The following is a 14,742-nucleotide window of genomic DNA, read 5'->3' as shown; positions in this document are numbered from 1 at the left end:
CGAGCATGCTGCATGTATTACTGTAATGTATCACCATGCATTGAGATATACCGCCTGCAGTGCGTGGAGGCGAACGGTAGGAGGCGACAGCGTTCAGCTCTTCGCCGTCACAGAGCGTCTGTGAAACTTCGGAGGTGTTTTCCACGCTGTTTGTTGAAACGCAGTGGGCAAATAACATCAACAGCTGCTCGCAAGAAAAAGGAGAAATAAATATTTCTCTGGTTCCGGTTTGGTTTCAGAGACACCTGTGGAAAACCAACGAGGTATTTCCTCTGAACTGCAGAAGAGGAACTGGTGTTTGAGACCCAGTAACGGGGTGTGAAAACCCTGATTTAGACGGGCTACTTAAAGCTGTGTAAAACAAGCAAAACCGCGAGAGGTGCTCGGGGAAGAAAGGGTTTTAAAAAGTGACAGAAGTCCGTGTCTGCCGAGCCTGTTACCCGGGGAGGGCGGGGTCAGGGTCGGCGGGGCGGGCGGTGCCTCCTCTCGCCCATGCCCCCTCTTGCCCTCCGCTCGCTGCGGGGAGAGAAGCGTGAACTTGAACGCTGCCTTCACTGCGCGCTGCGAGTCCGGGCAGAGGCCACACACCACAGTCTCATCAGCTCGGGCTTCGGACAGTAACTCGGAGCAGGAGAAGCCGGACGGGGTCCGGTTCGGTTTGGGACCCAGAAAGGTGCCAGACGCTCGACGCGATGTCCAGGCGCAAACTTGGAAGCAGACCGCAGCACCTGAGTGCGATTCAAGGTAAGCCCGGAGGGAGAGCAGCGGTAGCGGACGGATGTGATGTTATCGAGGTGAAACGAAAACAAAAATCGAAGTCCCTGCTGCTTCTTCTTTTTTTTCTCCTTTTTATTGGGCTTATCGGCAGTTTTGCGCGCGTGGTGTGTAGATGCGCGCTGGCACCGGTTATCGCACATTAAATGATGGACTTTTCCCCCCTCCTCATCTCACAGACTTAAAACTATATTTGTGTTTAGACTGATCTGAAGCCAAAGCTGATATTTAATCCCGTGTGCAGCCTAACAGGCAAATATTTAAATAAGAACTCCTAATGTTGGCGTTGTGTTTGTCCTGATGTGCATTGTTGGTGCAGCAGTTTCCACAGAAGAAGGACCGGTTTACTGGCACGCTGCTGTCAGCGGCTACAGGTCCGAACACGATGATTAATATTTTCAGGTTTGAAGATGATCAAGTTTCTCGCTCGGTCTCTGTCTACTTTTGAGAAGACATCACCTGCTGAAAGTCCCTCCAATAAAAGAGAGAGACTAGTCCTGCTTCAAACTATGCAGGAGTTTCTTTTAATTAAATGATAGGTTTAAATAAAGCATGTTAAATGAGGGTGGTAATTTAATCCCGATCAGATTAATCAAACGTTAAAGTTTATTAAAGGAAAATGGAAAAAAAAAAACGTGATAACTGAAAGGAAATGGGGACAGAAACTTAAATACCATTTGTTTTTTACAGTTCTCTACTGGAGACCAGTCGTGCATGTCTGTTGTGACCACAGGCCTTGACTCAACCCTGTGTGTGTGTGTGTGTGTGTGTGTGTGTGTGTGTGCGAGAGAGTGTGAGAGAGTGTGTGTGAGAGAGAGAGCGTGTGTGTGAGAGAGAGCGAGAGTGTGTAACCGCGCCTTGCAAGTCTGCACAAACAGCGCAGGCCTGAAACAGGAAAGGTGACATTTTTGAGTAACAACTGGCGAGATCCGACTTCAGACTGTACTGTCTGTACCTGTCCTGTGTGCTAGCCAGCTCAGCCTGGGCAGGTGGATCCAGTCCAGTCATCAAGGTGTGCCCACGCTGTATTGAGCAATACACCGCTGACCCCCCTCCTCTCTCCCTCCTTCTCCTCGTCTCCAAAGAGCTCTGTCTGGTCTGAGCTGTGGGACTAAATGAAGAAATACCCAGAGTTTACAGATGGCTCTTCAGAGGTTTGGGTCTGACTTGTTTGCCACTGCTTGCAAACTGCACTTGCGTTTCAAAGTGCTAACCACATAAGATTTGTGAGAGTTGAAGTTGAATCAGATGAGCTGTCCTGTACATGTTTGCGAACTTTAAAAAAGAAAAGAAAAACACAAGGGCCGCAGCTCTTATCTCAAACACCTTCTGCCACTTTTTTCTTTTATTGCAATCCACTTCCTGTTGAGAAACTCTCGCTGCCTGTGGCTGGTAGGGCAACATCTTATTTTGAGTGAAAGGTGAAAGGCTTTGCCTTCGCCGCTTTTTTAATTCACTGCTCCGGCGTGTCAGCACTCAGTCAGTGGCGGTCCTGTTAACAGGAGGTTGAAGTTTCTGCTGAGATGGACAGATGGTGCTCCTCTCTCGCTCGCTCTCTCTGCAGCCTCAGCGAGCAGATCTGTTTTGCGTTGGTTAAAGGAAGTGGTCAGTATTGGCTGAGCAGATTGGCCTCGTTGCTTGAGAGTTTACAACTGAAACTAGCACTTTCAATCACCACGCCTGCTTGTTGTTCCATTGAGGTCAACTGTACATTGTAAGTAGGCTAATTTATGAGAGCGAGGTCAGAAACTTGTCAGCAAGTCCAAATGAACAAAGTGCTCTCTGATTATATCAACCACCCAGCTGCTTTTGATGCAAAATACAGGTACATCTTCCTTTCTCTCTTTATATAGATGTGTATATATAGGCAACTCGCTTACAGACTCTAGGGGCATAAATTGGTCATGTGTATGGAACATAAAAATAAATGCACATTAAAGAAACGCTTCAGAGAAAGCTGGTTGCTGTGGATGTTTTATAGACACTTTAAGCTCCCTGCACTTGATAAGAAAGAGGAATTGCACAGTTACACTTGCATAGGAAAAAAAACTGAGTGAAATGCTCTCAGGAAGCAGACACTGATTGATATTTAACCCCAAAGATCTTCATTTAACTCTCCGACAAGAAAACGAGACGACCTGAGAAGCCGTGACTCTTTTACATGTGGCTTCTTGTTTTAATTGATCTCTCTCTCTGTCTCTCTCTTTGTCTGTCTGTTATCTCCTGCCTCAGATGCCACCGATATGCCTGATGAAACCGGCTCATCAGGCGACCACCACCCACCCCTTCCTCCCCCTCTTCCCCCAAATCTTCCTCCTCCGCAGGTCCGGGCTCCTGACCAGGGTCGCGACCTTCTAACCTGCGGCCAGTGCTGTCAGGCATTCCCCCTCGCCCACATCCTGGCCTTCATTCAGCACAAACAGGGTGGCTGCACCGCCCGAAATCTCGCCTCCAACGCCGCGCCACCCTCGCCCGCCGGCCGAGCGCGGCAGCATGTTGCCAGCGCCGAGCTGGGCCCCGGCTTCATCGAGCTCAGGAGAGGGGCAGCCAGGGAGCCAGTCTGGGGGGAGGAGCCCGGCGTGAAGGTGAAGGCGGAGCACAGCAAAGCAGGTGAGCTCTTGGAAGAAGCAGAAGATGATGGCAGGTTGCTAATTAGTGACTCTGGGGGGTTTTTTTGTTGTTTTTTTTTTTTATGTTATTTTTTTTTCTTTTTGTTCTTTCAACCGCCGCCTCTTCATTTAACAACCGTTCCTCCTCCCTCCCGAGTCCAGCTCATTAACTAGCCGTTGCCATTAGCAGACCTGCGTGAGTTAGTGACGCGCAGGCTAATTGTGTGGAAAGGATAGGCGTCAGGAACATTCGGAGGGCACTCAGGGTCCCCGAGGGCTCCACGCTGAGCACCTGAGCTCCTTCGCATCTCCCTGACTGTCAGTCTCTGAGGTGGAGTGGCCAGGTAAACATGTTTCTCCCTCCCTGTCATTCCCTGCACCCTGGACCTCAGAGACTGAATCCACATCTCCAAACCCCCCTTCCACCCACCCCCCCAAAAAACACGAACACACACACACACACAGAGGAGCGTGTCTCAGTATTCAGTGTGTTTTCCAGAGGGCGGCTGAAAGGCTCCTGTGTTAAACGGTCAGAGGATGCGAGGCAGGCAGATCGTGCTGGTTTCCTCGCTGTCATGACACTCTAACCGAGGACATTGCATCATGTGCGGCTCCTCTGCCATCTCCCGCTGTTCTGCCCCAGGCCGAGCCACCTGAGCTCCAGGGAATCTCCCTCTTCCTCCTCCTACTTTTTCTTCATCTCACTCGTCTCTCTCCCTCGTCTTCTCCTGTATTTCCAGAGTCCTAACCCATCCTTCTCCTCTTCTTTCAATGGCACCAATTTTCTCTCCTCTTGCCTTACTTCCTGCTTTCCCTACTGCTGACTAAATGATCTTGATCTAATATTGTGTCTTTTTTAGGGTGGAGCCCATTAAACTCAATCAGAAATTCTTTATTTTCTTTCATAATTTAACTGAGATCCTTTTTGAAGAAGGGCTCTTCGTGTCCAGGTTTAAAAAAAACAACCAAAAAAAAAAGAAAAAGAAACGTGAAGGCCACGTTGTAGCTCTCGAAAACGGACAGAGCGTCTCGCTGCAGACGCGTGTAAGGTGTGAGTGCCCCCTTTGCACATTTTGAAACTCTCTCTGCCACAAGTTAGCAGTTCCTTCCTTTGTGTAACGCTCAAGGGACGGCTGCACGCACCATTTCCGTTTGTCCACAACCCCTCTTGTTTTGTTTCTTCTGTTTCAGTGTGCTCACCTCTCTTGCTCTGCCTCTCACTCTGAGGCACAGAAACACACCGGTTTAGTAATTTGGTGGCCTGCAGGATTATACAACAAACCTAACACGTGCATGAGGCGGAAGTGGAGAGCACGACAACATGTGAAAAATGCAAAAGAAGAAAAGCTTAGATTAGATTTTTATTTTTATTTTTTCAATTCAAGAATCTAGGTTGCTGCTTGTTTGGACATAAAAACAGAGTCTGAGCTGAAATGTGCAGAGTGCGGCTTTAATTGGGCGTCCGGCTGGCCCTGAAAAGTTCTAGTTGATGTCTTGGTTTTACTCGAGCGACGAGCTGTTTTTCTTTTTTTATTTGTGGTAGAGAAATTGAGCATCTGACAAGATGACTGAAAGCGAAAGAGCAGTTATCCCACAACAGACAGGTCCTCCATTTATTTTCCTGCATTCAAGAGCGGAGGGAAGGGGGTAGAGCGGGATGGATTACTGAAGAGCCGCGTGCATCTGTCTCATTCCTTTTTATTTATTCTCCTTGTTTGTTTTTTTTTCCTCCTCATCACCCCCTCCCCACCAACACCCCCCCCCCCCCATCTTCAACACACTTTCGGTTTGCGCTCTTTCAATTTCTCGCACCCCCTCTCCTCTCTTCTTCCTCTCTTTTCTCCTCCCTCCTCCTCCCGAGGGAAAAGAGATTCTGCCTGCTGCTCGTTAGTGCTCCCAGCCAATCTCCATTTTTAATTAGTAGTTATTGCTTCTGCTTAATATTCAAGTGCTACCCCGTGCCAAATGGGAATCCTTACAGGGAAAAAAAAAAAAGAGCGAGGAGTGAGCGGGGAGAGAGAGCGAAGGAAAGAGAAACCGGCTGGGTATTGTGTTTCACTCCAGGACCCCGAGACAAAAGCCCCACCACCACCCCACCACCCCCCCTCAGGGAAAGATTTGGAGGGTACTGGGGGGCGGCAGGGTGAGGAGAGCCGGGGTTGGAGGATGGGTCTCAGCTCCAATCCGAAGGGGTGACATATTTTTGTGGCATCTCTCAGCCCCCCGTACTACATTATAATCTTTTTATCTCATTTTCTTTTTATCTCCTGAGCCCTGACCTACCTATCTCCCTCCCCTTCTTCTTCTTCCTTTTTTTTCCTGCTCCAGCTCCTCACCCTATTTTTAAAAGAAGTATCACAACTTCTCCTGGGTTTCTCCTCAGGCTAGGTTAAAGGACTCGAACACCGCAGCTCCTGTCGTCTCCAGACAGAGGGGATGGCGAAGGGGGGGGGGGAGAAACAGTTGCTCTCTTTTTCATCTTCACCCCCCCCCCTCTCCCCCTCCAGTAAAATACAGAAGGATTTAACTTGAGGAAACATGAAAGAGGCTTATACCAGAGTCGGCTTTGAACCTCTCCAAAAAAAGAGAAAGAGAGGAGAGAAAAAAATAGTTTTTTTTCCCGCAATTTGGGAATCTTCTCTCCAATTTTGATTTATGCAGAAAGGCCTCATTTGTCAAGCAGGCTGAGTCAGAGCCTGATTTACATAAAGCGTTCGTTTTCTGCGTTCTGCTAATTAGCAATTTGCAGCTTAATTGGAGAGTGGCTCTCGGTGAGGAGACAAAGCTATCCACATATAAAAATATCTCCAGATGTACTCTGTGACACAGCTCGCCTCGCTGTTGGACTTCCAGTTTCCGGATCCTGATTTCTCTTTCTTCAGGTCACACTTTTGCCTCCCTCAGTTCTTCCTTTCCTTAGTTGGGCCTTAGGTCTTCTCATCACCTTTAATGCATTTAAACTGCAGCAGTCTGTCTGTACTACTCTTCTTATAGTCTTATAGTGTTCAGTTTAATCGCTTCAAAGCATCTTTAAAAGCAGCCAGGACATTAAGACCAATGAGAAGTTAAAGCTTTACTGGGAAAAGAAAACTTGAGTCCTGGTACTTGTGTGGGCGTCAATTTGACATCTAAAGGAGGCTCAGGAGGTAAAGCAGGTCATCTACTAATCGGAAAGTTGGTGGTTTGATCCCTGCCTACTCCAGTCTTCATGCCCTGAGGAAGACACTGAACCCAGAGTTGTTCCCAATCAGTTCATCGGAGTTGGATGTTGGACAGAAAGCACTGCTTGTATTAATGAATGAGAAATGTATAAAGTGTTTTGAGCGTACAATTAGAGTAGAAAAGCACTAGCACTCCCTGATGGCAGAAGCCTCTCCCTCCCACACACAAAGATCTGTAATTGTTCAGGAGCACAACATCCTCAGTCCGATCAAGTATCCCTAGGACGTGCCAGAACAAGCCCAATCCACCCCAAGCCACAACCCACAGGGTGCAGAAATACCACCTGCTCATGCCCAGTGGGTCACATGATATCAGGCGAGTGGTTTTCATGTTGTGGCTAGTGGCTAGCCATAGCCTATCAAGCGGAAAGATCCCTGGTTTGATCCCGGGAGGAGACAAAAATCTCTTTGGTGTTGTGTCACAAAGTGTAAAAAAATCTGTTGCACCAAACATGCAGAGCTGCTCGCTGTCGAGACCTTCGTGTGAAAAAGGGAGCGGCCGAAAGTAGCTTTGGTTTTAATGTTGTGGGTTATCAGTGGCTTTTTATGTTTAACCCTCTGAGGTCTGAGTCATCTTCCGTGATGACCCTAACCCTCTGAATATGTTATCTTTCGCTCTTTTAAAAAAGTTGCTCTGCAAACTTTTAAGTCCAGTAGCCCAAAATCTTTGAAACTTTTTCCAGCTGTCAAAATGAGTTTTTTAAATTTACTTATTTAAAGCAGCAATGAGCCAGTAAACAATCAGGAACTATTTCACTGAGAAGGTGGTGGAGACCAAAAGTAGAGCTCGAAGGACAGACACACATGTGCAGGACATGCACGTATCCGAAATGTTGTTCCCCCACACGTGGGTGTGCACCTGGAATAAAATATAATTAATATATTTTTAACCAAGAACAGAAAGCTATAAGAAAATGAGATACAGATATCAAAGTAAATAAGGTTTTAAGTGTAAATATGAAAGTCAAAATACAATTATTGATGCCTGTGTATAAATTTATGGGGTGTTAATAAAGATCCTTATTGCATTATTGCAGAGAAGGTGTCTGTGTATCTGCTGGATGTGTGAAGTGTTTGTGGACACTAAAGCGGTGGTTTTCAAACTGACCTTGGATCCATTTCTGCTGTTAATGATTGACCTGACTGAATTGAATGATTGATCTTTTGAGAACCGCCTCTTCAGGTGGCTGCATGTTTGTCCTGTCCCGCGGTGGGTGCTGGACACTTTTAGCTGTACTCTTAGTTAGCGTCCTTTATCAAAACCACTAACTCACTTCTGTTTGGTCTGTGTTTGCAGTGCCAGAGGAGCCCTTGTATTTCATCTGCCAGCAGTGTGAGGCCGTCTTCCAGTCCGCGTGGTTGCTCTTACAGCACGCTCAGCACACGCACTCCTTCAGCATCTACCAGGAGGATGAGGGCGACGCTGTCATGGAAGGAAGAGGAAGTAGGGATCTTAAAGACCACAAAAGTGCTGCAGCCATTTTGGACCCACGACACCTGACCCAAGCGCTCGCTTCAGCCTTCCAACCCTCCGTCCCACGTCTTGGCCGTTCCCGTCAGTCCCACGGCCCCCTCTCCTCCTCGTCACCTGCCTCCTCCTCCTCTTCCTCCTCCAGGAACCTGCAGACTTTGAACTTTTCCGTGCGGCTCAGGGAGCTTGCAGAGGTGAATAACAACACAACAAGTGGCTCCCCCGGAGGCCTGGTGCTGTCGCCCTCTTCTTCTCCACCGGCAGCTTCTCCTTTCCCTCAGACAAGCGCCCTCCAGGCCGACTTCCACTGTGAGCTGTGTGACCAGAACTTCCAGTCCCTCCGCGCCCTCTCCGCCCACCGCCGGACTCACGCCTGCGAGCGGCCTTATCACTGTGGTGTGTGCGGCCAGGCGTTCGCCCAGAGTGGCCAGCTGGCTCGTCATATAAGGAGTCATCACCGGGAGGCCGGAGGAGGAGGAAGTGGATATGAGTCTGTGGAGATGGTCGAGGAGGAAGGAGGGAGGCAGGGGCCAAGAGGCAGGCTTCAGATTCAGCCAGCGGGAATCACGGGGAAGGGAGACCTGATGGCCCACATCCCCTCCGAGCTGGACTTGACCTTCCCCAAACACCCATCCTTGGCTTCAGGTCTAGTGCTGCTGCCCTCCCAGCTCAGACCACCAGAGAGGGAGCTGCTGAGGCTCTACCAGACCACCAGAGAGGGAGGTGAGGAGGAGACGGAGGTACATGCAGAGGCTCCACACACCTCGCCCTGCGCCAGCCCCTCTGAAGGCTCACTGGAGAGCGGGGAGACGGGCGGCAGCGGCGAGAGCGGCATCGCCAGCGGAAACTGCACTCCAAAACGTCCTGAGGGGAGCGACAAGGTGCGAGGTGTGGCAGAGTGGGAGAACGAAAGAACGAAAGAGATCATCGAGAAGGAGTGGAGCTCGGCCAAAGTCAGCGAGGCAGTGCAGGAGTGGCAGAGGGACAATGAGCGGAGGACCGTGACGGGAAGCGTGAGCACAGCAGGCAGCGGCGGCGCGTCTGCTGGAGCGCCAGGGAAGAAGAAGAAGGACGAGGCCTGCGAGTTCTGCGGCAAACAGTTCAGGAACAGCAGCAACCTGACCGTGCACCGCCGCAGCCACACCGGCGAGCGGCCCTACCGCTGCGGCCTGTGCAACTACGCCTGCGCACAGAGCTCAAAGCTGACGCGCCACATGAAGACCCACGGAGCCCAGGGCGCAAAGGCGTCCTTCTTGTGCCAGCTGTGCGCGGTGCCCTTCACCGTCTATGCAACTCTGGAGAAACACCTGAAGAAGGTTCACGGCCTGAGTCACGCCAGCGTGGGAGCATATGCGCAGGCCAGCGCCGCAGATACTCTGGCTGCAATAAAAGCAGGGGGAAAAGCTGCAGCGGTGGTGAAAATGGAGGAGGACGAAGCCGGATTGGATCAGATAGAGATGGAGAGAATGCCGAGTAGCATGTCCAGCACCATGGAGGTGGAGGAAAGGCAAAGCCAAGAGTACATGGAGAGCAGCAGGAGTCCAGCCATAGCGAACGACCTCCCGCCTGAGAGCAGCACGGAGGCCCCTTTAGCTTTGACTCCTGCACCCTGAGAGTCTCTCAAATAAAAACAACAAAAAAAGCACTGTATAGAATTTAACCCCCCATTTAGTAAAACAAAAAGAAACAGAGTTAAAGTGCAGTTTAAAGAAGCTGCAGGTGTGTGCGTCTGTGTATAGAAAGCCGCCCCCAGAAGACGTTGTTCACGATTATGTGCGCAGCTGCCAGTTGAAACTAAGTGCCTACAGTTCTTTTAGACCACAGAGAAAAACAAGGCCATGACATTCAGCAGGGAGATTACCATAGCTCTCGAACAGGAAGTGAACTGCCACAGTCCACACCGACACAGGAAACTGATCACCATGTTGCAGTGCAGGATGCAAAAGACATGTGATTTATGTCTCTGGTGACCCGCTGGACAGGTGGAGGCAGATCTTAACTGCCACGCGGTGCAGAAAACGGTTTATGTTGAATTTAAAAAGAAAAGGGAAAAAGCCTGACAATAGAGCAACTTTAATATATTTTCAGATGGAGAGAGGTCATATTGTGCCGCATAGCCATTGCTGGTTTTCTTATGAGAAGACCTTTTAAAGGCTAAAGCAGTTTGAACAGACACAGAGGGGGGAAATGAATCCAAACACTGCCCGCCTGCAGTTTCTCAGACTCCTCTTTTTAAAGGCGCTTGCTTGTCACAACACTTGTCACTTAACGTAATGTTTACAAGGCTCGCGGGGCCTAAAGCAAGGTTGTGCTCCTGACTTTGTCACAGTGTGTGTGTGGATGACTATCTGTTCTGTTTTTGTTTGTTTTGGGTTTTTTAAATATAAATATAAATGTGAAATTAAGAGAATTTAAAGTCTACTGATGTTTTCCTTTCATTTTTTTCTATGCATTTAAAAAAAACAATTTGAAAAAACACAAGAAAAACAGCAATTTTACCTACATGTGAAACGGGTGTGTATTATTTTTGTTTTCTCTCAGTGACGGTTGTGATGGTAATATCTGTCTTTCATTGTTTACATCTGTAAATTACTGGACTGGTTGAAGCTCGTGCATGCTTTGCAGTAACTTGAATTTCTTTTCTTGCTTTCCTGTGTCTCAGTTCTTCCTAATTTATGGACGCCGCATGTTTCGCCAGGTTTGGAGGGCTTGCACGAGTGAGTTGTATGTACGTTTTTGGGCGTTTTTTTGTTTGTGTGTACATATCGCAGACTCGGCTTGAAGCCTCCATCCTGGGATCAGGTCAGAGCCTTCAGGCAGATTGCCCCCACCCTTTTTTTTTTTTTCCCCTCTCGTGACTACTGTGATGACTTTGTCTGATGTCTGCTGCATTCAGGTCAAAATAAACTGTTGTGTTTTCTAAAAGTGGATTATGAAAGAGTGCAGTGTAACTGTTCAGGGATTTATTTTTATGTATGTATATACATATATATATACTGACTTTATTGCTATTGCTTGCTGTTAATATTATCTCCCTACATTGTTTGCTTTTTTTTCTAGGTTATCGTGAAGCTTTCGCCGCTCCTGCTGTCTTTGTAAACTTGATGCCATTTTGTAATTGACCTTGTCAGTTGTCACAAGGAGCCTCAATAAAGTGTGAGGTGAAATATTTTACATTTTGGAGATTTTCTTCCCTCCTCGTCTGTCTTTCTGTTCTCTTCGTTCATTTCTTTTTTTTCTTTTTTTCTCCCATGAATATTTTGTTTCCTGTTCTGGGACAACAAAGCTTCTGAAACTATTTTTAAGTGTCCTTTCTCACCAGGATGTTGTCTTAGTCAGTGCGGGTCGTTCCTCTGAGGACCACAGTCGGCGCTGAGTTATTAATTTTTAATGTGAGTGTTTGGATAAGGGACCCTCAGTCCTTGTTTACATCCTTGTGATGTTACTCGCTTTGTCTGGAAACACTGTAATGTAATTCTGCCAGTTAGGAGGGGGAGTGCACTAGTTACCGTGTGTGTGTGCGTGAGTGCGTTTGAGTTGGTGTCAGTCACTCCACAGATTGTGCGATGGGTGCAGCAAGCTGTGATGGGACACGGGTGGCCAGGATTTCTCAGGATGCAAAATTGGAGGGGGAGGCGGGTGCCGGGTGGCAGTTTGGTTATTGTTTGTGGGCATGTTAGGAGGCAGAGCAGGATGGGTGGGGAGTGTCAAGGGGTTGGGATAATTGCTGACTCCATTTTAAGGGCATAAAAACCTCTGCACCAGCATCTCTGGCCTTAACCCCACCACCCCCACCCCCACTAATGAAAATGAAGTTCTATGATCCCTCTAGCTCATTAACAGCAGGTCTTTTAATGAGCTTTCAACAAGGTGGGGGCTGGGAAGATGAAGAGGAGGAGTGGGGCTTGATTTGGGGGGGTTATTGCACCAGATGCACACACGCCCACTATTACCAATTACCATTGTGTTATGGTGAATAAGGAGGAAGTGAAGACAGAAGCCTCTTTGGATCCGGATGAGTCAGTTTGTCCGTTTCTCTCCACAGAGACGAGGGGGGAAAAACATGAAAGAGGACAGTACAGGTGACAGGTAAGATCTCTCAGGTAAACTCTGCTCTGCGAGGCTGTTGGGTGCTGCGGCGGGCGCCATTTGGTGCTCGTATGATCCCAATTATGTAAGGCGATACAGAGCAGAAGACTGCATAGCAAGTGGATATGTGCCCTTTGTCTTCCAGCAGTCCACACCTATCCACACAGGTCAGCGTCAGTCCCCAGACCAGCCAATCACAGTGCTTGAAGAAGTCATCATGGCTCCCTGTGTGTGTGTGTGTGTGTGTGTGTGTGTGTGTGTGTGTGTGTGTGTGTGTGTCTGTGTGTGTGGGGTGTGTGTCTGTCTCTGTGTGTGTGTGTGTTCTGACCAGTGGGTGCCCCTGGGCGGTAGTAATGTGGACTTTGAGATCTAATCGTTGTCTCAGCTCAGAAAGGGAAAGCTTTTGTTTGAGTGGAAGTTAAAAGAGGACGCTGTGGGACAGACGCAAGCAACCAGCAGAGTCACAGGGGAAGTTAATACGCTGCACACACACTCACACACACTCTCACACACATCTGCTGTCTAAAAACAGGAAGATTTATTGACATAATGAGAAGATATCTGAGATTTTTAGAATAGTTTTGCTCTCTGTATTGATACTGTGTTACTGTTAAAACAGTCTTCTGGATATTTTCGGCAGTTTGTGGTCAACAAGCAAAGCCGCTGAACACACCCGTTTGCTTGTTTGGGGCCCCTGAGGTCTGATAGAAATACTGATAAGTTTGGTTATTTGAAGTTTCAGCTGAGATGTCTTAAACATCTAGTAGCTTGTTTCTAAAAATACACCATGACATGAAATATAGTCACTGAATCATTGATGAGAGGGGAAATATTTTCATCGTGTGGGTTGTAGAAGTAACGTGCAGGAGTGTCCGTGCAACTTTAATGCATTTAGATCTCCGTGTTGATTTTATAGAGTTTAGGCTGTTTTGAAAAGCTGACAGTTGAATGTCTTCTGCAGAGAATCGACAGATTTTTCAATTCAAGGTCCTCAAATTCAAGGGGGGGGGAACAAAGAAGGGAACAGGGATCAGTCCAGAACGTCAGGCTCATAGTCACGGATGCAAATATAAATTAGCCACAGACCAGCGGATCCAGGAGAGTTTGCAAAACAGAATATTTAACAGGCCCTTCTTATTCCTCAACTTCATGGGTCATTGTGGACTTCTGGATGTGAAGCTGTGCTCTCTGGCAGCAACCACAGATTCAGATTAAACTTAAGATGATTAGCTCTGAAAATTCAAGCACAAAGGGAACGTATGAGCTGTAGGTCTGCTTTGCCATGGGGCAGGCCTGCAGCCATGAGAGGCTTTCACTTATGTATGAGAAAGATTGTGCTTTATTATGTAAAAAGCCAATTAACTGTGAGTTTTTAATTACATTTCTTATGGTATACTGTGTGAAGCTTCCAATCATCTCTGCAGTCCTTGCTCTGTTGTCTTCTTCCTTCTCAGAATAGCTGAAGAGGAGGAGGAGGAGGCGGCAGGAGCTCAGGATTAAATGATCAGCAGGGCCGACAGAAATGAGAATAACAAAACGGGAAAGATGCATTTGGGAGTGGTCAGACTAACCACAGGACTCCCTCTCTGCTCTTTATCCTCGCATCGTTCCCACAATCCCCACCTTCTCTCGTCCATCCCTCCTCCCGCAATGACCGCAAGGTGAAACCCGAACCCTGAAATTACACCCGCGTCTCCTCTCCTGCCCCTCGACCCCCCTCTCACCCTCTGAACAGTGAGAGTGTGGGAGGATGAGGTGAGAGGCGGCGAGATCCCGCGCAGCCATCAGTCATGCCTCTCTTTTTGCCATGCAACACCTCCTGATAATGCGAGCAGGGAAAGACAAGGCGGGTTCATTCTTATAATGTCACTGATCACTGGAGACGAGCTCTGAGGGAGGAGTGCCACTTCATTTGCACCGAGTGTGTGAGGCACTGATGAGACCGAGGCAGCTGGTTTATACAAAAACAATAAAAAAGCACACACAAAAAAGGAGGAAGTTCAGTGATTTCTCCTTTTTCACAGCGTGAGATCTAAAGCTTCAGCAACGAGGAGTTGGTAGCGGCGGGGACTGTAGTGATGCTGAAAATACATTTAAGAACTAACCTAAATAAAGCTCGCTGAGTAGAGTGACAGTTGTTTTTACGCTCACAGATAAGTGCGTGTTTGTGCGTTCAAAGCCAGCAAAGACAGGTTAATGTAATCGTGCAGGGATCAGATGTACAGCCCACTGCTACACTCTGCTGCTGTATTACAGTCGTAACAGTGCAAGAAGTCTGCAAAGATTACAACCTCATTTACAGGAGGCGCAGCAACACAGAGATTTTATCCACTCAGAGCTCGATATGATGCATTCACACTCCAAGCCATGCTCAGTATTCAACCACACAATAGGTAAAAAACAGATAAAATATGACCCACAATAAAAAGTTCGAGGAAAACCCACAAGAAAGCCTGCTTATTTTATTTATTCCAAAGTCTTTACAATTCATCTGAAAAAGAAACTGCGTTAATCATGGCATTTAAATCAATATGATCTGGTAGAATGCTCTGTATAATAATATATAAATATATATATA

At 47.8% G+C, this 14,742-nt stretch overlaps 1 protein-coding gene across 1 annotated transcript; it reads left to right on the top strand.

The window, feature by feature from the left end:
* The first annotated feature begins 10 nt into the window (after window positions 1-10).
* On the top strand, window positions 11-11,249 carry znf296 (zinc finger protein 296). Its single transcript, XM_005929972.2, has 3 exons — window positions 11-744; window positions 3,007-3,384; window positions 7,902-11,249. Exons 1-3 carry the CDS (start codon window positions 693-695, stop codon window positions 9,686-9,688), a joined length of 2,217 nt encoding a protein of 738 aa, XP_005930034.1. The 5' UTR covers window positions 11-692; the 3' UTR covers window positions 9,689-11,249.
* The last annotated feature ends 3,493 nt before the right edge of the window (window positions 11,250-14,742 follow it).

The sequence above is a fragment of the Haplochromis burtoni genome, unplaced genomic scaffold (genome assembly GCF_018398535.1).
Source record: "Haplochromis burtoni strain Fernald_Lab_line unplaced genomic scaffold, NCSU_Asbu1 Contig_128, whole genome shotgun sequence".
In the NCBI taxonomy this organism is placed as follows: domain Eukaryota; kingdom Metazoa; phylum Chordata; class Actinopteri; order Cichliformes; family Cichlidae; genus Haplochromis; species Haplochromis burtoni.
This window is presented reverse-complemented; position numbering and strand designations above follow the sequence as displayed.